The sequence below is a fragment of the Numida meleagris genome, chromosome 12 (assembly GCF_002078875.1).
Source record: "Numida meleagris isolate 19003 breed g44 Domestic line chromosome 12, NumMel1.0, whole genome shotgun sequence".
NCBI classification, from domain to species: Eukaryota; Metazoa; Chordata; class Aves; order Galliformes; family Numididae; genus Numida; species Numida meleagris.
The window spans coordinates 15,926,956-15,952,260 of NC_034420.1; the positions used below are offsets into that span (position 1 = coordinate 15,926,956).

Below are 25,305 nucleotides of genomic sequence, written 5' to 3' on the forward strand. Positions count from 1 at the left end.
AGCCCAGCGCCTGGCGGGGACAGGGCAGTGTGAGAAATAGCACAGGGAGTTAAGGAGAACAGCAGTAAGAAGAAAAAAGAGTTCTCGTAAATGAATGATTCTTTATTCCATTTCTCCTCAAGGAGAGATGGTCCTCATTAGCCCTACGCCGTGCTACAAATTATTGTAATTATCGATTCTTTATCCTGTCGAGTGTGCTCCAAATATTTTATTAATAAAAAAGGAGCTCTCTTTTTACGGAGAAGGTAACTGTGTTATCAGCACCTCTCTGGGGTTTCCATGCTTCGGGCAGGTGGGTGAAGGCGGAGGGCTGGGGCATTGCATTGCCCACTGCCCCCAGCGTGGGGTCCCCTCCTCCAGCAGATACCCGGGGGTGGTGCCTAATGAGGTGTGGTTTAATGAGGCGGTGTTTAATGAGGTGTTCGTTCCTGGCTTTGCTGCTAACCTGACCGTGGGTGGGCAATGTTCTCCTCTTCCCACTTCTCCTCGGTCGCTCCATTTGGGTTTTAAGATTTCAGGCCTGTGTCGGGCCCTCTTCTTGTGTCGTCCCTATAGGAGTGACTGCAACCCAAATGACAGCATGAAGTTGGTCAGACTTTGCTGGTTTTTTTTGATCTGCCGCCTATCGATACTACAGCTGTTTATTTTAACTCATGGTGTTTCTAAGCAGCTCTGGGAATATTAAGTGGGAGAACAGCTCATGGCTGACAGACACGGTGTGCAGTGTATTGATCTTTGCAGCCCTGAGTCAGCCTCAGACCTGCAGTAGTGAATATGGTTTGTGGCACACTGAATTGACTTCTCGCTTGGGTGGAGAAGGGATGCAGAGCTGCTCAGCACTGCTGCACAAGTGGGTTCTGCACGAGGGGCTCACGCGTGGCCGATAGAGTCCCAAAGTGAGTCCTGTCAGCTGCCCAGGGGTGTGGAAGGCATCAACTATTTTAGTGAACAGGTTTTCCGGAGTTGTTGCTCAAGATTTTTTTTAAAGCAGTTTTTCGTGTGGAGAGTATGGAGGGAAGGAAAATGTTTCTTGAAAAAGTGGGTGCTGGGTTTTATTCTTACTCAGTGCATTTCTGTAGTGGAGACAACACGAAGAGGATTTTGCCACCAAAGCTACTAGCTCTTAAGGCCCTATCGCATCTTAAGTTGTGACTTGAAATGATAAAAATGGTGTTTGCAGTCACTGAAAGTCAGCGGAAGAAAGTGCACGAGGCACTTAAATCTTCCCAGAGCAGAGACACTGCAAGCAATACGCAGATCTTGTGTGGGTCACGCTGCAGATACAAGAGAACCAGCCTAATGAATGGGGTAACTCTGCCAGCTCGTGCAAGGAAGGGAATAACCTTCAAAGGGAATCCTTCAAAGTTATTCTTGGAATGGAGAATGGGACCCTTGATGCTATTTGGTGTTGTTCCTTTGCAGAGGTGGTCCAGCTCACCCTGCCCGAGGAGCAGCGGGTCAGCGTCACCACCATCACCGTGGGGCTCAGCACCATCCTGACGTGCAGCATCCGCGGGGCGCTGCGGCCGCCCATCATCTGGAAGCGCAACGGCATCATCCTTAACTTCCTCGACCTGGAGGACATCAATGTAAGTCCTGAGTTACTCCTCCTTGTGTATTGAATATGGCCTCATTGAACAGCTGATGGCTTTAAGGGAACAAGTTTTGTCTCACTATTATCATGGAAAACAAAGCTGGCATGATGTTTTGTTTTTATGGGAATGTCTTAATCAAAACAGCTGAGAGCATGGGTACTTGGAATGCTCAGGTTATTGCAATTTGCTTAGCACTGATACCTCATCCCCTGTTCCTTGTTCAGTTTGGTGGAACCAGAGCAGCCCTGGAAAGTAGGAAAGGAGCTCTCCACACCATTAACCTCTCGGCTTTCTCATTCCCAGTACAAAGCCGCAGGTTCATCGAGAGCATGAGACAACACATTTACAGCTGGCAGTGAAATCTCTCCTCTATCTAAATCAAATAAATCTGTTTCTCCTCTTTTCCTCACCTTTCAGCCTGCTCCCATCTCTCGTTCCTCAGGATTTCTGATGAGCAGTTTAAAATATGGGGTAGTTCAGCAGGGTGTGGTGATGCCTTGGCAGGAAGGGAGATGGATCTCTTTTAATTCGCAGCGCTGGTCTGATGTGTGAGTCATAGTTGATAGCAAAGACAATACCTGAGTAATGGTATAAACTTAGTCATTTATTAAATAGCATTTAATTATGGAGAGACTGGAAAGTTGTGTTTAAAAAAATATATATGGTCTGCAGTTAATTTCTCTTTGCATTACAGTACGCGGTAAATCAGTTCTTACTTTAATTACACTACAGAAAGAGTCGATTTATATTTTTGTTCAGCTCTTGTTAATTTGATAACCGCTCAGTTCAGAGTTGCTGCAGCCAGTGCTGTAGCTCCCAAGATTCTTGTTTATCTGGGATTGCTGAAATGTGAGAAGTCTTTGTTTTACTCTTTACTGCTACGTAACATGTTTTTGGTTGCCTCTGCCTCAGTAGGAGCACAGTGCGCACTGCGGATAAGTGATTATTGTGCACACCAATTCAGTAATTACAGCCATCTGAAATTTCTTTCCTTTTAATCAGAGCAAGAATGACCTTTTCCAAATGTGATTCTTGTTGCCGTTTGGAGCATGGCATTGACATGCAACGTGAAACCGGCAAGCATCCCGCTGCAGTGTCAGCACAGGTCTGCAAGGAGCAGTGCCGAGGATGCTTAGGGTTGCAGAGCCAGCCCGAGGCTTGCAGAGCTGACGGGATTTCTTGCAGCCATCCATCAGTGCCATAGTTGGGATAATGGCCGTTGGGTCACGGCACTAGAAATACATGGAACGCCGCCAAGATGCGATAGCAAAATCCGGCGTTCCCTGCTGGAGCGGGAGAGTGGCACAGGGAGCGTGCAGATGGCCGACCTGGCAGCTTAGGGTGCTGTCCAAATATTCTTCAGAACAGATCTGTTCCTCAACGCAGATTAAGCTGAGCAAAGATTACACTTGCTGCCAGTGTGCTTAGTTTAATCCACAGCAAGCAAACTCAACAGCTTTGTGTGATCAGGATGGGGAAGGAGGCTTCCTATGGGCAGTGGTGTTCACTGGGTTGATCTGAGATGTTGTGTCTTGAGGCTCAGATTGGCTGCCGGGTCCGAATGAGTTAAAGGTGAGAGTCAGCTGTTCTGAAATCCTATTTCCTCATTCTCTGGAGGCTCAAGAGTAGTAATAGAATCTTTTGTCCCAAGCTAATGAAAGTTCTAGGCATTTGTATTGTCTTCATGAAATTTTGGTTGTGATCACGTTGATCTTAAAAGAATATTTGAAGCTGGTGTGTGAACTGGGCACAGAATGACAGTCTGGGAAATGGAGCACAGAAGCATCCATGAAGGGCAGCACGTGGCTCTGAGGCTTCATTTGTAACCCAGCTATTTTAATTAGGATTGGGAGCAGTAAATTTTCAAGCTCAAATGCCAGTTCCTTCATAATTTAGTGCTGGCCCAAGTGGACTTCTGGTTTACTTATGAGTGATTTGCTTTAGCATTTGTTATTAAACGTTAAAAAGAAGACTTATGTCCTTGAACATAAGCTGGATCCTGAATGATTACACACACCTTGGACAGTCTCACACAGCAGCATGAAAAAAATACCATTTTGATCTGTTTGAACTGGTATCACTGAGAAGCCATGCAAACAGAGCACTCAGACTCTTCCAAGGAAGGAAGACAGGATTTATGCTCAGTTTTAACGTTTCTTGTGTCAGTTTATGATCTCTTCCACCTTGTCATATAACACCTGGTGCTATTGCGCATCAACGTTTTCTTTATCTAATAATCGCTTCAGCATCTTTTCCATCTCTAATTAAACTGTAAAGTTCTTTATGTTCCGTATATACCATTGCCACCTGTATTCTGGTCTGGTAACTTGAGGTGATGCAATCTGGGGACGGTGACCCTTTGTTTTCCCCGTTCTGGGCAGTGTCTCTGGCTGCCCAGGTGGCTCCCTGCATGCTGGGTGTGCTTGCTGGGAGCTCAGGTGGAGCTGGCCCTTTGGGGGTGTGAGCACCCCTGTGCACGGGGTTGGTTCTTGCCTGTAGGCACCAGGGACAGAGCCGCAGAGTTCGCTTTGAGGTTGCAGTGTGGACGTGTGTCAGGATGGGGGGCAGAGAGGGACATTAAACAGTCATCTCCTTAACGGCATTGGCAGCGGGGGAGTGAAGGCAGTGTGCTTCTTAATGCACTCGAAGTCAGTTAATGAAATTACTTCCGTTTTCTTTTAGAGTGCCTCAAGCAGAAACTCAATTGCATTTCTGCTTTTCACAATAAGGTTAGCAATTTGGCTAATTGGAAGTGCAACAGGAGATTAATTGTACCTTTTTAAGTTTAGGAAAATCCTCCCTGCTCCTGGCACCGTGGTAATCGCATAGAAACCTACAGCATATTCATGCACTTGGAAAAATCCTTGTATTATATTTCAATTAAACTCTTTCTCTTCTAAGTGGTAATTGAGGAAATCAGATGAAAATATTAGTCCTAGTCATAAAAAATGGAACTCTGCTAAGACGGCGTGAGCACAGCAGAGGGAAGGAACCACTGTGAAGTCCTTTATGGCTTTATTCCCTTTAGATTTTTGATAAATGTGATAGGAGGGGGTTGACTGTGTTCCGAATTAATATTAGAAGTGACAAGTTCAACAAAAACCAAAGCAATCCGAAATTTATGCAGAGCCGAGAGGCTGAAGATGCCTGGTTGTTGATGTGCTTTACTTAAATCATTTTTATGAGATACCTTGAGTGGCAACAAAGTATTAATAACTTTCCATTTCTCTCTTAATCAGAAGCTTTCATAAGCAACATTAATAATTTGTCTTGTCGGTGAAGAACTCTGTTAATGAGTTGTCGCATAGCTTTTACAAAAGAGCCATCTTAATGGTACATGTAATTAAATGATTTTTCTTGCAAACATTTAAGATTGCTTTGTGCATGAAAACATTATTTTTCCATACATTTCCCATCCAGGTTATTTATCCATTACAAATGCTTTTGCAGCTATACTAAAAAAAGTCACATCAACTTTTCTGATGAAGAAAGTAAGTACAGTGTAGCTGAAACCGGTGAGATTGTGATGGCTGTAAATTGATGTTCGGCTACAAATGGCAAACTGGTTAAAATGTGTTATCTTTCAAAATAATACACTTCTGCCTCCCAGGAAAAAGCAATAGGCTTTCCAAAATCTGTGATTATGAAAGCATTCCTCAATTTGAAAACATAAAAAACTCCTCGTGGAGCCAAATGTATTTATACAGTATTTATAGGGTATTGTTTCATGTGATTTGACATCATCTAGAGAAAAATACATAAATTTATGAACAAAACTTGTAAACAAAAGCTTATCTACAGCAGCATGATGAAAACGTACACAGACAACAGAGAAGAGCACATTATCATGAGAAAACAAGTGTAACAGAACACAGGTAGATAAGAATTTGGTGAATTACCAAGCATGATGCAAATAGTTTGAACAGATTCAGGAGTAGTTCTCATTATTCTTTTCATGTTCATCTATACAGTTTAACCCAAATCTGCATTAGGTCGTTGGTTCAGAAATGCACTTTTCATTACCCATGATTAAAACGTGGGTTTCTTCATTTCTGCAGATGCTGAGGAGGGTAGCGTGTCCTTCCTCTCCAAAAAAAAAAAAAAAATCCTCACCTAGGAACAAGTGCAAGACTCCAGAGCCAGCTCCCCCCTGGGGGAAGCACTCAGGGAATAATAATAAAGGCTTTCTCCTAGTTTGATGAAAAATCAATGACTGCCCTAAAAAGCATGCTCCCAGGAGCTAACAACACGTGGCGTGTCATTCGTTTGCTGTTGTCACTTGTGTGTATCAATTAGCTTATCTTGTAGAAAGTACAGTGAGAGGTGTCCATCCACTAAGAGATCCACGTGCCAAACTCGTGATGTCTTGAGCGCTCCTCTCCAGAAGAGCCCTGAGCCAACTTTGTGCAGGTTCAGCTGTGTAATGTTTGGAGACCAAAGCAAGTGGCCAGCCTTAAGAATACAACTCACCTAGACCAGATTGCTCATTAGAACAGGCTGCATGAAGCAGATACATTCCTGTTGATGGTTTTAATGTCATTCCATTGTTAAATAATAAAAAGATCAGGTGTGAATAACCCCACTTAATATCGTACTAATAGGAATGAGGCCATTAAAATGATCAAACCCTGTGTCATCCCGAATGCTGCAGTAATGCAGTGATGTGAGTGCATTACAGGAACTTGCATATTTAAAGCCAAGTTCTTTCTTTTTCAAATCAAAATTTAAGAAATTACACAGTGCTTGTACTGTCTCGGGTCTTTGGAGGTTCTAAAATAGAGGCGAGGTGGAAAATTAATGCATACAGTGTTTTCTGAATACATCATCTCTCACTTTTCTATAGTGGAGACCTCAGAAGTTATAACCACTTGGTACCTTCAGTGGCAGAGTTTAATTTTGTGTTGTGGCCCAAAGTTTGTAGGTGATTACTGCAAATGCAAGAATGCTTTCATGGAGACAGTGCAGTTGTTCACCTGGTCCTAACTGCCCATAGATTATAAGGGTTCACCTCCCTGAACTTCTCATTTCTGTGGAGGAAGACATTCTCCCAGCAGCCTGGGTGGTTTGGTTTGCCCTTCTTGCAGACGGGCACAGGCCTTGTCAAATGTTTGAGGCGCGTGAGATGTAACTCTCCTGGAGATGAGTTGCATACGCTCAGTCTGGGTTTTGTAACAGAGAAGAACTATAAATACAGTGTGAAACTTCTAAAAATGAGAAGGAAGAAAGGAGTGAGCCAATTAAAGTCATCTGCTGTGAAGTGCTGAGGTAACCAGGCTGGCACGCTTAGGGAACGCATCAGAAGAGCTCTGAGGGGGAGGTGGGCTGGGGCTCTTTGGAATCAGATGTGCTGTCCAACCCTTGCTCAGACTGATGCAACCGAGAGTTGGGTTACTGACCGAAGGCTGTGAGATCTCGCCTCTGTGCCATGGGCAGAAAGCTGGAGTTCATGGATGCTCTTTTCTCCCAAGGTCGGTGCCTGTTCCATCAGGCTCGTTGCTTTGCCCTGGAATGGGGGATGGATCCAATTAATAGAAGTGCTTCACTGAGTCATCCATCCCTTCCACCAGCAAGATCCACTGTGGGTTTTCCTCATTGTATCGTCTCTCTGTTTCTCAGGATATGAAGTCATCCATTTTTATCTAGGCTATAATTGTACAATTATTTTAAAAGACCACATCCATCTAATTCAAGGAAAAAAACTTCTCTTGGCTCTCCAGCAAAGACTTCTATTGCGCTGCATTCTTTGAGCAGAAAAACAGGAACAGATAAATTAATATCCCACCGGGCTGTGTTTGCAGCAGTTTTCTGGCATTTGCTTAAGGCTGAATTTTTCTCCATGTAGAGTACTAAAGTGTAAGATAGCGTGTGTAAAACCAAGAACAAATAATATTAATGAAGCATAAGTTCTCAGCTTGTCTCTGGGAATGAATTATTAAGAGCACCAAAGAAAGTGATTTAAGAGGCCATGACTAATTTAGTTTTTATTATTTTTATATGAATCACTCATGAGTCTATTGTAAAAAAGATCAGAGACATTTGATTAGTGTGGAGAATTCACTTTCCAAGTGATAGCCATTGTTGGAGATTTTGCATAATAATAATCTCATTAAATGCTTGGGTACATTTTGTTTTAAAATCCTGTAAACATGATCAGAGAGAGATTTCCAGGACTCTGAGGATCAGGCAGGCTTTTTAAAGCGAGCAGTTAAATTTCCATCTCTGGGTTGGTTGTTATGAAACTGCGATGGTGTTGATTTCCCTCTAGTGGAAAACCAGTGACACCAGCACGGCCTAGTGCCAGGACTGGTTTTGTCTGGAGGAGGTACCAGAGCTGTGTGGGGAAGGTTCCCATCTTCCTTGGGCTCATCTGGTTTTGTCCCTTCCAACCATTTAAGACTAGCTTGGTTTTTTTTTTTTTTGACCAGTAAATTGAAGTTATTCTAAAAAAAAAAAAATAAGAAACCCAGATCTGCCGTATGCTAATTCCTCTTTCAGATATGACCTCCTGGAAGACAGTTCCTTGATGCCAAAATTTCAAAGCGTTTTATATTTGTTCCCCCTCTGTGTCAGAACAACCCACAGTCCTGTTGGAAAGCTTCGTGAGAAAGGTCTGAAAAGGAAAGCAGGTGGGTGCCATTGCTGGCAGTGTCAGTGGGCAGCCCCAGCACTGTGCCTGCTCCCAGCCCCGGAGATTTATGGCTTTCCAGCTGCATCATGCATTGCACCTGAGACAGGACGGGAACTAGATTTACAAGCAATAGGTGATGTTTTACACATTTCTTAGCGCCGTGTCTCCGAGCAGCAGCAGATTGCATGACCAGGGAATGCGTTAGAAGAGAGGAATGGGATAAATAAATACGAAAAATCTTCTGTTTGGAGAGACTGATGCCTTGGGTAATCAGTGGTGATGGAAGGGAAATACAGTACAAAAAAGTGCATATCCGTTTTCTTGAGTCTGCTTTGTTATTTTTTGAAATTGAGCGTGTGCAGTGGCGACTTGTTTTTTGTTTTTTGTTGTTTTTTTTTCAGATTACTGAGCTGTTATCAATATAAATGCAGGGTGGTGGTTTTCTTTTAATCTTGAAAAGTTCAAATGTATCCCGAGATCACTTAATCAGCCCTTTATTTGAAGGGTAGCTACAAGGTATAAAAGAAGCTCGTGAAGGGCGGAGAACGTCTGTCCCAAAAAGGGAGAAAAAACATGAGAGAAACTGCTGGGGAAGTCCATTTGTCAGCTGTCATTAGATGACCTTATCAATTATGAGAAATTAGAAGCACAGCTTGCTGATTTTCTATTTTTTTTTTTTACGAGAACACGTAACATTATTTTGTAATGTAATTCATAAAATAGAGGTGAGGAGCACCTTGTCCTTATCTGACCACTTTCCTGCAAGGCTTGTCGATCTGTAGCTGGTAGAAGGGTCTCCGCCTCTTGTTCATACATTTTCATCCCTTCTATTTCTTCCCCTTTACAAGACAATTCAGCTTCAACAGTAACAGAGGAAAACTATGGCCCAGAAGTGACTTTCTTCCCTTTCTCCTGCTTGCCTATCCTTTGTCGTGGGCCTGCACACACCAATGTCTCTGCAGTTTGCCATTCTGCGTTGTGGGGGAGCTGTAGGGCAGACCCAGCTCCCAGGGTTGCACAGCACTGAGACTTAGGGCAGCCACAAGATGCTCTGCTTGAAAGGTGTGGTAGTTTTAGGGGGAGGAGTTGTGTTCCATCATCTTTATAGATCTTTATGGTTCCTTCTGACTGCTTTCAGGCTCGTAGTGACTTGGGGGTTTGGCTTTGCAAGCCAAAGCCATCTGAAAAAGTCAAAGCACGCAGAAATGTTTCCTCTGCCTTTTTCAAGCATGAATTCTTCCCGTTCCCTTTGCCCATTTCAACCTCTTCCTTCCAGTTCTCCTCAGGAAACTTTACGTGAGTGTGTTTGGATGGATGGAGGGATGGATGGAGGGATGGATGGAGGGATGGATGGAGGGATGGATGGAGGGATGGATGGAGGGATGGATGGAGGGATGGATGGTGGAACAAGCTCAGAACTTGACTCAAAATATTTTATGGTAAATGGTTTCTGAGAACTTTTATTTGAAAAGCTGTACCTTTATATAACAGAATATAAACAGAAAGTGTTTGTGCATAAGAACGCATGCATATATATCAAATGTAACGGTGAAATCTTCCTGCACTAATTATATCCATAGGGAAACACAAGGAGAAACTGTAAGCTGCAGTAAATAAGCACATGGGAAGAATCACTGATGTGTTACAGAATTTGGTATTTTTTTTTGTAGCAACAGAAGTTTCAGTATTGAACCTAAACGTGGTAATTACATTTTCCTTCCCACCCTCACCCTGGGGATTCTCGGTAGCGTTGTGGTCTCTTGTGAGTTTACCATAGGTGTGCAAGCTCTGATGTAGAGCAGATTATTTTTCTTCTGAGCCTGACGTGAAGGATGCAGCGTTGCCTAAATCGTATTTGATAACCTTTTTTAAGTGCTGGAAGACAGAAAATAGTTGTTAAAAGTCATAAAGCGTGCTTTTACCAACTAAAGCTTCTCTTTACCAGAAAAGTACATTTGGAGAGGAAGAGAATAATGCTGTAATCTGGCATGTTTGTTTTTGCAAGGGTTATTGTATTAAATGTATTATATTAATGCATTTGCACACGTTGAAAAAAACAGATTGTCCGTAAAAAGACAATTACAGAGCACAAACCAAGCAGTCAGTGTTTTGTTGAGATGTCTTAAAGGAAGCAACACACTTAGAACTGAAAAGATCGTGTTGTGCTGCGTTTCCACCACTCGGTATAAATCATTCCAGGGAAGTGGCTGTCCTGCTTTTATTGACCTGAACTCAATCTGAGTTGCTTTGGGCTTAACTTGAAAAACTGTTATTGAGTCCCCTCCACTGCAAGCGTCTCCTCTATCTCGTGCAAATATCATTAGAGCAGGGGTGATAGCTCTTCTATTTGCGGTTATTCATGCACCTTTGCTTTTCAGCAGGAAAGATGTAGCTGACCAGAAAGCAGAGAAATGCTGGAAATGGGAAATGTTTAGTGGATACCTGTGATGTATTGGTTAGCTTAACCTGCTCATTTTATAGATGCCCGGTCTGCCTGACACCCGAAGCAGCACTCATATCTGAGATGCTTTTGGCTATAGATAATGAATTTCAGGGACATCTTTGGGTTTGTTCTCCTTCAGAGCCATGCATGCGTTAGCGCTCTGCGGTGCTGTCGGAGCAGCAGCAGAAGCAGCACTGTTGTTTCTGTCCCCCTGAGATCGAGGGAAGAGCGAGCTGTTGTCCCACCTGCAAGCTCTGCCTGCAGCACGTCTAAAAGTTAGGGAAGTCCCTGCGCTTCCCTTTGCTGTGCCAAGGCTGGGCTGTGGGGAGGAGGAGCAGCAGAGGGATTTCACAAGGAGCGTGACTTTGCCATTCCAGCTCTTCAACACTCGCCCTGTTGCACTGTTTTTGTGCCACCCTGATCATTAATTGATTTTTACATGACTTTTGTTGTGAAATTTTGCAAGGGGTTGAATTTAGCGTGCTTCGTGCATGGAATAAATTAAGGGAAAATCATTCTTAAAGCTCATTAACTGTTCTTTAAATACATCCTTCTGGGTTTGCATGAAGCTATGAACATTTGGGGGCTGCAGAAGTCTGACTGTTAATGGAGTAACAAAAGAAGCTGCTGTGCGAACCCATCAGCGCTGCCGTTCTGTTAACTATAATATGAAATATATTCCTAAGCAGAGCGGCTGTGCCAAATATGCAATGCCCAAACCTTCCTAAGAGAGGACCTGCTCCCTGCCAACAACCAAAAAGGGCAGTGTGAGAGCAGATGTGGGGAAAGCGAAGGGGAAAAAAAGGAAGATACTTGTCAGCCAGTTACAGATCGAGGCAGGCTGACTCAAAGTAAGTTTCCCTGAAAGAAAGCCTTCGTCTCCTTCCCTGTCTCCTGGCCAGGATGTTGTCTGAGAGCTGACAAACAGCTTCAGCTCTTCCTCATCAAGTCTCAAGGTTACCGTGTGTTTTCGGAGCACCAGCACAGATAAAGGAAGCCTTCACCCGCCCCGAAGTTGTGTGCTGTGCACCTGAGGTTAACGGGTAGATGTTAAATTTCTCTATAAATTAAACAGTTGGAGATTGCTATCTTTTTTTTTTATGTGCAAAAAGCGCCTTGTTAACAACCGGCACAAAAGTTCATATTCTCAGATGAGTTACTTTGCCTTACTCTGAAATTGCTGCTCATTTTCTTCTGCGCGTTGATTTATGAACTCTGAAATTTGCTGTTTGGAATTCAGGCTGTGTTCCCAAGCTGCGCTGCTCTCCAAACCGCTGAGCGGGTCACCTCCCTTCCCGCGGTGCGCAACATACTTTTACTAAATAATAAGGTGCCTTTTCTGTCTTTTCGTTGCTACAGGATTTTGGAGAAGACGATTCCCTCTACATCACCAAGGTAACAACTATTCACATGGGCAATTACACCTGTCATGCCTACGGCTATGAAGAGCTGTATCAGACCCACATCCTTCAGGTGAATGGTTAGTAAATGGCATGTATGACAATCCACTGAAAGCGTTCCTGTAAGCAAAGCTGCGGGTTAATCTCCTTCGTGCAAAGACGCGAAGAGCCACGCAACAAATTGGCTTCGTGTAGCAGAGCAAAAGCACCAGCAGTTGGCTGACTCGTGCTATCACACGGGTGATCGAAAAGAAAGGGTGCACAGGGGGACGTGTGTGCAATTACCTGGGCTTCAGCCGGTACTGACAGCTTGTTTTACCATTTGTGGAACGTTTCCGGAGAGTTTTAGAGCGGTGTTTCAGAGCCACTCTTGGACTAATGGCTACTTTTGCTGCCTCGATAATTCCATCTTCCAGAGAATAATTTTTATGGCAGGATATAGGCCCAGGATATTTAAATAAATACAGCACAGTGTTTCCAAGACTAGCGATCCAGCTTACAGCTATGTACCAGTTACTAACTGGCTGTAGCCAGCTTGGTTCAGTGGAGGGCTGTTCCCATCAGCTGAAGGCACAGCACACTGGGTTGCAGAATGAGGGCAGGCCGTTCTCTAAGTGAGAGAACCATGCAGGCTGTATTCCAGTATCTCATTCAGCCACCTCCCTGGGCCACGTTTGAGCCTGGTGGGACTTCCATTCAGGCATTTGCCATCTTCCTTCTGGGCTCAGACTCAGTTGGACTGAGTTTAAAATTACTGTGACTCAAACTGGTGTTTCAGGGGCACTTGGTTCATGCCCATCCTTCCCCATGCACAGAGCAAGGGACACGTCTCAGCCGCTGCCCACGAGGCGTTGCTCCCCACTTTCTATAATGCCACAGATAATCCAGCCCTGCGGCTGTGATTGATGTTCCCATCTTGTATCCTGTTCCTGTGTGAACTGGACACAGATGTCACTGACCCACTCCTTGCTGGGATGGGAATGAGAGCTCGAGGGACTGACAGAATCACTGTCCAACCTGAAACCTCTGCTGACAAAAATCCAATCCCATCTTTACCTCTGATTTTCCTGCCATCTGGTATGAACGTATCGAATCAGCAGCTTTGTTACAGTGGATACTTTATAAGGAAAATTATTGTTTAGTTATTTCTGAAGATGTGCACAGACCTCTGCCAAAGAGAGCTTATCAACAGATGAGAGCACGTAACTACCCCCGGTTAATAGAGGCTGATACGAAGGGTAACAGCAGAAAGAGACATGTACGTGCCTTAGGGAGTGCTCAGATGTTGGGCGTAGGTTTGGCTGCAGCTCAGGTCTTCGGCCATGCCTACGTGCTCCACCCACAGCGAGTGCCTGGGGAAGAGCGCGACGCATCCGCTTGATTTGGATGAAAACCGACTTAATGTTTCCACATAAGAATTTGTCATCTTTTGAGAGAGTAAACTGCAAAATCTCAGCAATACGGATAACTAGATTGTGTGTGCTGCAGCTGGGAAAATAGGTTTCCTTCCTCAAAGTGCTATTTGTTTGATGAATGGCAGTTGAAAGGAAAGCATGCTAACAACTTAATCCCGTTATATTATGTGATATATTATGAGGCCTGAATGGAGTTTAGTTGGCAGGCGACAATGTAGTCTTTATCATCACTGAGAATTTAGGGCCCAAATGCTTTGAAACTAAAACCAGAATGAGAGGAAAGCTGAGGGGAGTGCAGGGAAGGCTGCGCTCGTGTTTCAGAGCTGCAGCGTGCTCGTGCCTGCTGCTTGGGCTGAACTCCTGGGAAAGATCATATTTGCTTTTTAAGTGGAAGTTTCATACCACAGCTGCATGTGGGTTTTCTTATTAGCACAAGAAGTCAATGATACAAAAAAAAATAATAATATAATAATTCCATGTTGTATTTTCAGTGCTGCTGTATAGTCATTAAACACTGCAAAAAAATGCCATGCATTCTGCTGTCAGCCCAGGCTGGCTAGAAAACTACAGCTACTGAAAGGAGATTGTAGTGAGGTGGGAGTCAGCCTCTGCTCCAGGTAACAGTGATAGGATGAGAGGGAATGGCCTTATGTTGTACCGGGGCAGGTTCAGGTTGGGTATTAGGGAAAATTCCTTCTCCAAAGAGCAGTCAGCACAGGCACGGGCTGCCCAGGGGGTGGGCTGGGGGTATTCCAGAGCAGAGGGATGTGACTGGGGACATGGTCAGTGGGCATGGTGGGGTGGGCTAGGGATGGTCTTGGGGATCTTAGAAGTCTCTTCCAACGTGAATGATTCTGTAAAAAAACTTTAGGATGTAGAAATCTTAGTTTTAGAGCACCTGGTATTCCCAGATGAGCCACTAGGCTTTGCAGAACCAGGATTTTGCAGTCAGTGTGGCTGCCCACATCCCCAGGTCCCCTCCTCTCCTGCTTGTGTCATTGCTTCCACAGCCGCTGACTGTGGGGCTACAGGACTGATGACAGCACAATGCTGCTCACCCTCAGACACATCCCGAGGCAGAGCACATCTCAGAAATCCTTCTTGCTTTTTAGAACCATAAAGGACAAATTGAGGAATTTCTCCTGACAGGAGTAGAGGGGAGAAGCTGAGCTGAGCTGAACAGAGTGAAGATGTAGAGAATCTAAGTATAGTTCATTGTCTCTGTTCAGCACTGGGGACTGTCTCTGTCTGTCTGTATCAGACTAAAAACTCCCATCTTCAATGTGGACTTTTTGCTGCTGTTGTTCTGTATTAGGCTAAAGCTGTAAGGGGATGTGACAGCAGTAAGTCAGCCAGAACTGGGATGTATCTGCTCGCCTGCCTCCCTCAGGGAGGGGATAATACACTTTTAACATCAAAAAGACAGTTTGGATTTCATTTTTGTTGTGTTCTGCTTTATTCTACAAAAAACAATCTGATTTTTTTCTTTCCTTTTACATAGAGAAAACTCCAAGTTTCTCTATTGGGAATAAGTAGGGAAAAAAAGAACCAGGTGGAAGCAGTGGGTTTATCCCCAGTCCTTGCCAAGCTCAGTGTCTGTACAGGCAGGCCCCCGCTTTGGGCAGGTTTCAGATAATTCAGTGCCTTTGGGAGCTGCGGTCCCTCTCGTGGTGTCCTCTGATCCTTTTTGTACTGTCTCGCTCATTGCTGAGGCTCATCACTTCAGCTTACAGGATCTTTTCCTCTTACTGCCTTTTTCTCCTTAAAATAATCCAATCCTGGCCACGTACACCCTCTTTGCATGCTTGTTTTGTTGTTTTTTTTCCCCCAACCTAGCTGAAGGGAAAAAAAAAAAATGGTTTTGCTCCACTGCTGAAAGCCATGCAACGCTTCCCTTTGTATCCAGATCTAAGCACATGGAATCGGGTGAAACACACAGATCTTGGGCCTCCAAGGTTACCTGCCAAGGCCTTACTTGTTCCATCAGCCAGCTTGGTTTGTGCAGTGCTGGGGTGAGCTTCAGCTCTTGAGCATGTGGCTCCGCGGACATGTGGGGGTTTTCAGTTCCCTCTAAGATACTGGAGAAGTACTGTCCTGGTGCTCCTGTGCAATTGACTGAGCAAACCCACTGAAATATTTATCAGAACTTTTAGCACGGGGCTTCGTGTGCAATATTCATCAGGACTTGCTCAGCTCTTGCAGGATCCCGCAGATAACACGGACAGACCCAGAGGCTCTTGTGGACAAACCGAGGTGAGAGCGCTGCTAGGCAGAACACACGAAGCCCACTGCATGGATGGCCCAAACCAGGGGGTCTTCCAGGCAGGAGGCATGAAGCACACTTGGGGTATCTTCAGGGTGGGCTCACTGACCTTAGGATTCACAGCAGTGGTAACATGTAAGTCAGCGTATTTATACACGTGGCCCTTCCTGTCTGTGGAGGAAAAGAACACGTTGAAAGGCAGCGCTAAGTTCAGGAATGAACAATTCATCTTGGGTGCTATGTCTTTGATCAGGAAAAGCAAAGAACAGTAGGAAAATTATGTTCTCTCCTGTGTATGGATATTGCTTGGGAAATGTGTTCAGCACGCACCGACTGTAGAGAGGAAAGGCCATTTATCACTTTCAAGAGGAAAAAGAGTTGCTGAGGATAAAGAATCTCATAAAATTGTAATCAACTATGAAAATTGATAGTTTGCAAATCAAGAGACTGCTGAGTGTGGGGCATCATTTTCCTTGGTCCTTGCACTCTGGGAAACATCAGCATAAATCAGAATATTGTATTCCTTGAAACTAGTTGAAAAAGAACAATTCAATCTTCAACCCCGTGTCCAACAGGACAAGTTTTCGTATAACAGAGATGTTTTAAACGCAGGTTTTGTTAATGTGGCATTTCAAGAGAAAACATGTAAGACTGCAAACTCCTTTCAAATCTTAAATTGGAAGGTTGAATCATCTGAAGTGAATGATTAATGTATTAATTTAAATAACCACTGCAGTGTATAGGTGCTGCGGCAGCAATGTATGTCTTTAGGGCTTGATAGTGCTATCTGTACCCATCGTGTGCTTTATCACCTGAGCTGTTTTACTGTAAGGAGTTGGTCTACTCACGAGGAAAGGACTACTCAGTATGCAGTAGTAGGCAACCTACCTAATCTCCTACTTGTTTGAGTGCCTCTTTTTTATTCAACTTTGCTTAAGATAATAGCCTTTTTATATTGCCTTTGGCTGCAGACACAGTAATGGTTAGTAATGATATATATTCACCAAGGGAAATAGCAAAGAGTAATCCATATATTCCAAAGTCTGGAGCTGAAATCTTTGCAAGTTTAAAGTAAAATGTGCTTACTTGGAATGTATTAATTTGTAACAAGGACAATAAAAATGCATTCTGCAGTTTGCTGTTATCACAAGGCAGTTGCATGCAATAATTTACCTGTGCAATGAATTATGCAAGACAAGTGAGAAGGAAATAAAAAGTTTTAAAATGAAGGGAGCAGGAGAATGATAAGAAAGCAAGAACAGAGGTGCAACACATTTTTTGCAAGGTGAAAACAAGCAGTTTCCTCACTAATCACGATTGAAAAGATGTACACCTTGCTGCAGTTTCAAGTTCAGCCAGTTTTCAGGCAGAACATTGATGCAGTGTCTGGGGACCCCTGAGCTGCGTTGTGCAATATGAGTCTGTTGTGTTTTCAGCTCTGCAGGTAAAATATGTGGGTTTCTCAGATGCGGACTAGCATGATGTCAGACGAAAGAACTGAGAGATGGAAATAAACCGCACTGTGAAGAAGGGCCCTGTTTCTGGAGCATTCAGTAGCAGAGGTCTGGAAAGGGCTGTATCTGCATTAAGAACTGCTGGGTGGGAAGCACTGCTAGGTGTGGAGTAGAACTGCTGTGGTGCCTGTCACCATCCGGGCTGCGCTGGAGCAGCAGTCCTCCATCACAGCACTTCCATCTTGCCCAGAGCCAAGCAGGAACAGTGCTCACCTTGCTTGTGGGTTTGGAGGGGCAGCCATTTCCTTCCAAGAGTTAGGAAAGTTCTCTGGCACATTGAGCACCAGTTGGCTTCAGCAGGGTTTGGGAATCTCACTGGCCTGAGTCTTGTGAGATTTTTTTTTTTTTTAATGAGTTTTCTTCTAGAAGGCAAACTGCCTACTTGTTGTTGTACTGAGGGGCATGGTTTAATGGGGAAATATTGGCGGTAGGTGGATGGCTGGACTGGATGATTTTGGAGGACTTTTCCAACCTTGGTGATTCTGTGATTCATCTCTGAATTTGAGTAAGTTTCATATGCTTTCAGTGGACCTCAGTGCTAACCTTAGTTCTAAAGATGCTCTTAGTAGCAAACAGATCTCACGTGAAACAGGCATTGGCCGCAGGACCTGTGTGAAATTCTGCCAAGTGGACTAAAATGAATTTCTTACTGTACCTGGAGATATTTGCTCATAGAAATTAACTTTCCAAGGTCCAGCAGGAAGCAGAAGCTCCCGACTCAGTCTTATTCACCCGAACCCTGTGGATGCTGCATCTCATATGGATGCACAGAGCGGCTCCAGCAGCTGCCGGCTGTTCTGGCTGCAGAGCTTCCTCTGCTCTTCTCCCCCTCCATTGAGCACCTCCTGAAGTCAGGAGGAGCATCAGCCCTGACAGTAACGGCAGAAAGAGAAGGTGAACAACGAGTGAGTGTTTTTATTTAGAAACTGCATACCCAACTGAAAAAAAAAAAAGACTTTGGAATCCTCCTGATTAAAAAGCTCTTACACGGTGTTTTACTGACTGCCGTGCTCCTTACAGCACATTTCCTTTTCTTTGTAAGTAACGGAAGTGGAAGAAAAGGAAACAAGTCCGCGTGGTCAGTGTGCAGAAGTGGGATTTAAAGACATGCCTTTGCTAAATGTCCTCATTTTTTTGCTTCCCGGTCGCCTCCAGGCGTTTCCTCTCAGATTACACTTGAACAATCTCTCTCTTTTAAAGCTATAAAAACAAGTTGACTTGAGGGCTTTCTGTCATGGCTGATTTCGTTCCAAGTATTAACCAGAGCTGATGACTCAGTGCTTTTTTAAGCAGCTGGTAGGTTAGACAGGAGTAAAATATGTCTCTCTCTGGTAAGGCTCATAAAAAAATAGAAACATGTAAAGTGTGTGCTAGTGAGCGTAATTATTCAAACTATCCCCACATGGATATGTAGATATATAGCACGCTGCAAACACAGATTTCATTTTATTCTAAAGCAACTGTTGAGTGCATTTAATTTTGTCAGTCCTGGAGCCTAATGATGGACTATGTAAAAGCACAGTAGGGAGTTAGGTGCTTTAAACCAGTGTTTCCCTATGGAAGTTTGTTATTGACTCATTCAGGCTTTGCAGAGCCCTCCTTCCACGCTTACACGTTCTCCTTGACCCTCTGCCAGTCCCTGCTGACCTTGGCACAGGTGGCTCATTTCCCTTGAGTTGAGCCACCAGGTTGCCCAGACCCAAATGTCTCTTCCAGGTGTGATTCTGACCCTGGCTTTACGAAATGGAACGACTTCCCACAGGTGCGTGTTGGGTCCCCACACCTCCTATCTGGCACACAGCCGGCCACTGGATTGTGGAGCAGAGCAGCCCAAGGCCACTCTTCCAGTGCCATCAGCACTGCTAAATTGGGTGGCTCTGACCCTTCTGTTCTCCCCAAAATTTTATCATAGAACAGTTCTAATAGTTTAATTCCTGAGTTTGCGTGCACTGGGTTTGCCAGGAGGAGCACTGCGCAGAGAACATGAGAATATTGTTAAGAAATAGTTACTGGGAAGTATTAAGTCTGGTTGGTTTGAGCAATAAAGCAGCATGATTGAAAATCAATGGACTTGTCTGAAATGGTAATATAATTGGTCGTTCTGCCAATTTAGTGTATTAAATGGTTCAGAGGCGGCTTCCTGAAACAAGGTAAGTCACAGTTTGAAAGCCTCTCAGAAAAATAAATTATGAACACTTTATTTGTTTAGAAAAACAGGTAGTAAATGCATAGCCCATTTTGTGATGCGTGTTTATTTAACATGTTCAATCTTGTGGTCTATCTCATAGGAAAGCAGTGGCTAGGATTCAGCAGAACTTAAACTTTAATTTTTCAATGTGTGAGTATCTTCCTTTGGTGTTAACCCAGCCTCACTGAAGTTCCATCAGTCGCTTAACGAAGGCAAGCCAGAGTGGTCTGAACACCACACCCACCATGCAGGTTGTTCCCTGGCGCTGGTTTATTAGTTCGTGCTGCTGTTTTCCCGTGTCCTGCTCCAAGTTGGGCTGTGGGAACAGCTCTGAGCTGAGAGCCAGGAGCTGGCGGCCGAGCTCAGCGTCCCCGCTCCGTGTCCCCGCAGTGCCGCCGGTGATCCGCGTCTACCCCGAGACGCAGGCGCAGGAGCCCGGCGTGTCGGCCAGCCTCAAGTGCCACGCCGAAGGCATCCCTAATCCCCGAATCACCTGGCTGAAGAACGGCATTGATATCGTGCCAAAACTATCCAAACAGCTCACGCTCCTAGGTAAGAACGGAATTTTGATTAATTAAAGTATTGTAGACGGGGGATTAAGGAGGATTATTTTGCACTTTAAGCTGGAAGTTCTTGTACTTTCACTAAGCCCCCGTTGTTGAAAATCGTGTTACAAACCCCCCTGGTCTTCCCTTTTATCTTTTTCTCCGATGAATTTCTCGGGAAATACAGTATTGATTGATGTAAGTGCGAACAGTGCTCTGTTAAAAGACACTGCTCCTGATTCTCCGCGGCCTTTCCCCCTGCGTCCATCTGTGCGCATCAGAGGAGCAGTGCATTAAATGGTTTGTTCATGTCTAAGGCATTACATGGTTTGTTCAGGTATAAGGGCTGCACAGGGTGCAGTTCTGCTGAGAATCGGCGTGTATTCTCACAGCTGCCTTCTGTTGGTCCTTATATTGCAGATAAGGCTGTAACAGGCGCAATGAAAGACAATTGTATTTCTTCATGAATTTCTGCAAAACTTATTAAAAACCAGCCCCTACCACCCTGACTGTGCCACGGTGCATTGCAGCCCACTGGCAGCACTGCTACCCTTCTCTTGGGTGCAGCGGCTCAGAATCTTCCAAAGATTTTGGGCAATAATCCCACTTTGGGAATCAAAATGATAGGAGGAGTTTAGAGGGACCTCTCCCAAACCCAGCTTCTTGATGATGTGGTGAAAAACTGTATGCAAAACCAATGCGATTTTTTTCTTTTTCAACCGAACAATCTTTATTTAACAAGACATACCTTTAACTCACGGTTTGCCCTCGGGATTTTTATTTGTTCATTTCTGGGACAAAGTTTGTACGTGCTGATGGAAAGAAGCAACGCGTCAGCTCTCATGAGGATTCCCCCAAGGCTTCTGCTGATGTAGCGGCAGCACCGTGCTGTGATGGGGCTGGATAGCAGCGGTCAGGAGCCCTGCTCATGGCTGTCTCTCTTGCAGCAAATGGGAGTGAGCTCCATATCAGCAGTGTGCGGTATGAAGACACCGGTGCCTATACCTGCATTGCTAAAAATGAAGTGGGAGTGGATGAGGATATATCTTCGCTTTTCATAGAAGATTCGGCAAGAAAGACCCGTAAGCTTCATTTACCACATATTTGTTTCCTTAGAGCATATTTAAAGTGAGATGGCACACATGCAATTTAATGATTTAGTCCATTGCATGCACTGTGTGGGACTCTGACTCCTGAGGATGGGGTATGGTTTTGAGAAAGAATCACGTGGGGAAGGTAAAAACCACTTGTGCAGGACGGTGATGCCTTTCACGTGCCAGAATTGTGCTGGTATGGGTAACAGCTTTAGTAATGAACTGGCAGTATTTTTAGATATCAAAGAATCCAAAATGTAACATTTTGTGGAACAAGATATGGTCTCAGAAATGCATTTTATTGTTTTATGTGCAGGACTTTTTTAAAGCCAGTTACGAGTTGAGTTTCTCAAATTTTTAGATGCTTGAAAAATGTCCTGATTGGATTATTTATTTTATCTTTATTTGCATCACTAACTAGCAAAATAGGTTTCCCTTGGCATGAAATTATCTTCCACTTCAGAGATAAATGTTCTCGCAGCAGCTCCCAGCTGCGTATCTCCCACTGGAGTGTGGCACGGTTACCTTGTCTGTGCTGTCCCCAAAACACAATTAATGAAGGAGGTGATTAGTTGCCCCTGTGGAAAAGCTTACAGAGGCCTCAGCTTCCTAATACTGTTGCCTTAACTACCTGGGAGATTGCCTGGGTTCCTGCTGATACTAAAAGTCTAGGTGCAAATGTGATTTTTGCTATTTTCTGGCTGTTAATACAGAAGTTGGCCATAAATATGCATTCTCATGGCAATTCTTTGGAAAATATATTCCTTTCCTCATTAAACAGATTTATGTACTCTTGTTAATATCATGAATACTTGAGCAAGGAAAATTACAGTACGTTGAGAAATAATTGGATGTATCCTAAATAGAAATTCAAATATAGCTGTAGTGTCTGAATCCTAAAAGAAAATGCAGCTCTCACATGAAATTCAGAGACGAAATGCTGCAATGTGTGCAGCTGCCATAACTGCCCATCTCTGGCTTCTGAAAGATGTCATGTTTGCTCATTGAAACTGTACGGAAAGTCACAGCCTGTACCACACCTCCAGTTACATTTGAAGATGGCATCTCCCGTTTTGTAAGACTTTGATCTTTGCACAGGCTGCAGTTGTCTTCCTTTCAGCGAGAATTTTCCCCATGTTGTAGCTTCAGAATTGCCTCTAAGCAGAGCAGATATGTATTGAAATATGCACCTGTCCTGATGGTTTGCTGTATTGGGATGAATGTTGTGGAGTTTTCACACGTTAAACAGTTCATTTAAACGTGAATATTAATCCAGTTACTTGCTACAATGAAAATTTTGACATTGCTTTGTTGTTTTTTTTTTTTTCTTTTTCTTGATTATTTTCTGGCTTCCCCAATTTTCTGATGCTGCAGTTGCAAACATACTGTGGCGAGAGGAAGGTACTGCAGTAAAGTTATTTTGTCGTAGTGATAATGTGCTTGTCTGCTTTAGTAATTCCATGATGGGCCATTCTCCACTGACCTGCCACTAACTCTGCCAACGTTTGCAGTCACCAGATTACGTACAGAGCAGAAGTTTAAAAGCTAAAGTATTCAAATGAGAGGTATTGCTCCAGCGATATCAATCCCGCTGATAGCTTCTTACACTTCCCCACCATGAAATAATAATAGATAAAATGCCTAAAAATGTGGATTTTATTTAAACTGCCACCAAAGCAAGTAGCCTGAGATTCTCAAGCTACGTTAGCAATTACACAAGTGTCAGAAGTGCTCCCAAATTACCATAATCGAACAAGCAAGGCATAAATTCAATATACTGCATTTGTAAGCAAACAATTCAAGTTCTTTCTCCTCAGTAGCATGTATTGATGTTTACTAGGTGAGCAACAAAATTGTGTTCTTGTCTGTTAAGCAGAAAAAACTCTCAAGTTTTACTTCCCTCTGTCCTTTAAATCGATGCAGGGTAAAGGTTGCCCCGTTTCTCCTTGTTTTAATTGGCAGTTGAGATCTTTAGTTTGATTAAATTTATAGTGTGCCCTGCACAAGGTCAGCATCTGCGTATCTTGGAAGCTAAATGAGAAGCAAAGCATCCTAAACAGCTAATTGACTCAAATATACTGTGGAGGCACCTGAAGTCAGAACTGATTTGATTTTGTATGCGCCAATGCTGTGACTGCTTCCACCAAACACACAGTGAGAAGCCCCCAGTGGGCATCCCACTGGGAGAAGGCTCTTGCATTGCCCAAGGAGTGCAGGCGTAAGCTGCTTCTTAGGTCTGCCATGTGCATGTGGGGAAGCCAGGACCTTGCAGCCCTTCCAGCCCCATGGAGGTCTCTGTGCACATCAGAGCTGCCCGCTGCTAACACCCCTCCATCCAGGTGATCGCTTGGGAAAGGCCTTTGGAGACCATTTCATAAGGAATGTGTACATCTACCCAAATGAGAGCTGTGCTCCATGCGTTGGCATGGAGCTCTTTGATTTGCTCAAATGGTTTTGGGGGCAGAAGGTGCCCCGTGTACACCTGAGGTCCCACTGATGGTGCAGGTACGTGCACCCACCCAGTGCAGCCCGCTAGAGGCCATGAGACAGTTGTCCTGCTTTTATCCCCAAATATGCCACCTGCGGGTGCCTAGTGCATGGCCACAAAGCCTTTTTACTGCTGATGTTCCTGAAAATGGCATTACAGGCACTAAGAGCTGCGATTTCCCTTCTGCTTAGAAGTGATATCTCTAGTGCATCTAATCAGTCCGGCATTATGCTATGTGAGGTTAGTCTGCAGCATCCCTTATGCTCCTTTTTAAAGAAAGTAGTTGGATAACCCTGTCGGGTGTAGAAGTGTAGTAATACTTAAAGAACAACTAATAAGTTGGTTGCAAAAACTCTTCATATAATTTTACTAATGGACTTACTGCTTATCAACCTTGCACATTTTTAATATGAGCGATTCACAGGGAAAAAGCAGGCAGTGAGAGCAGATTTACTGTTGATGTTCCTAAGCAATTCAGTATCTTTAAAGCAGTCTTATTCCCATTTACATTCTATAGTGTTCATTCAGTACCTCCATTCTAGGCAAAGAGTGCACTGAACAGGATTAAGCATGTAAAACCTTAGCACAGAGAAAGCCAGGAGAGAGGAATGGCATCTTTGATTTTGCATTTTAACATATTCCTTCAATTCTCTTAAAATGAAAGTGTCTGTGTAAGCGAGTGGAAGTATTAACAGATGGATTGGTAGACTTGAGCTCCTAAAATGATCACATCCTCGTGGCACAATGCCTGTATTGGCTAAAGCTCTTGGGGAGATCCCACTCAGAACATTGCATAGAACAAGCTTTTGCTGCAAGCCAGAGTTTTATCACAAGTAGCTGGTCATTTTGAGTCGGTCTGTCAGTCTGCCCTCAACACCTTTCCCGGACCACATGCAGGGAAAGCTCCAGAAGTGAGTGCACGTAGCACGACCTGCCAGTTAAACATGAGACTGGAAGCTCGTCCAATACTTATTCAGCGTGCAAGCAAGTTCTTAGTTTTTGTACAAAAAAAAGCTATGAGTAGCCCAAATGTAAAGTAGAGGTTTGTTTTCATGCCAGCATTTGTTTTTGCTGTGAGTGTTGCTTTCTTTATTCCTGGATAACGGGAGCGTATCATGCCAGCAGGCAGTCATCAGTTATAGAAAGGCGTGCACTTACAAAGCTGAAAGCCTTTTAGTTACCTAATGAAAATTCTAAAATACTTCCAAGCATTTAGATTAAACTGAGGAGAATTATTCACATATTGGATCAGAGAAGAGTATTCCCCAGTGACAAATTTTCCCTTCTCAGATGGAACTGCATTCCTCAAATAACAAAAGCTCTTGTTGTTGTCGGCACATCTTGAGCCAGCAAGTGTCCGTGCCTTCCTTCTTCTGCTGGTGAAAAAGTGAAAAATGAAGATGTTAGAGCCAGCATCATCTAGAAGGGTTCATATAAGATCTGTTACCTTCAGGAGGCCCTGTCCACTTGTTGGACTTTCTGCTATAGCAGTTTTCTGTTCTTCAAAAGAGGCATCCTGCCTTTTGTAAAGCCTTCAGATTTTTGGCTTCTTGTGTCATCCAACCCAACTCGTCTTCAGTTAAAAAGAAGGAAAAATCTTAAAAAAAATGCTGCTTTATTGGTCCTCTAGCTCCAAATCCATCACCTGCCTCACTGCTGTCAGTCACACAGCTGGGCAAAGTCCTCCAGCTGGAGGACCCACAAACGTTCATGTTTGTACCGCAACCAAGAC

The 25,305-nt window shown here is 44.0% G+C and overlaps 1 protein-coding gene across 2 annotated transcripts in view; it reads left to right on the forward strand.

The window, feature by feature from the left end:
• FSTL4 (follistatin like 4) overlaps nt 1–25,305 on the forward strand; it is a 234,999-nt gene that overhangs the window by 195,340 nt on the left and 14,354 nt on the right. For both annotated transcript variants that reach the window (XM_021410305.1, XM_021410306.1), the window contains 4 exons: nt 1,423–1,589; nt 12,026–12,146; nt 19,837–19,998; nt 20,939–21,073. In XM_021410305.1, coding sequence (XP_021265980.1) covers nt 1,423–1,589; nt 12,026–12,146; nt 19,837–19,998; nt 20,939–21,073 — 585 coding nt within the window. The remainder of the gene's footprint in view (nt 1–1,422; nt 1,590–12,025; nt 12,147–19,836; nt 19,999–20,938; nt 21,074–25,305) is intronic.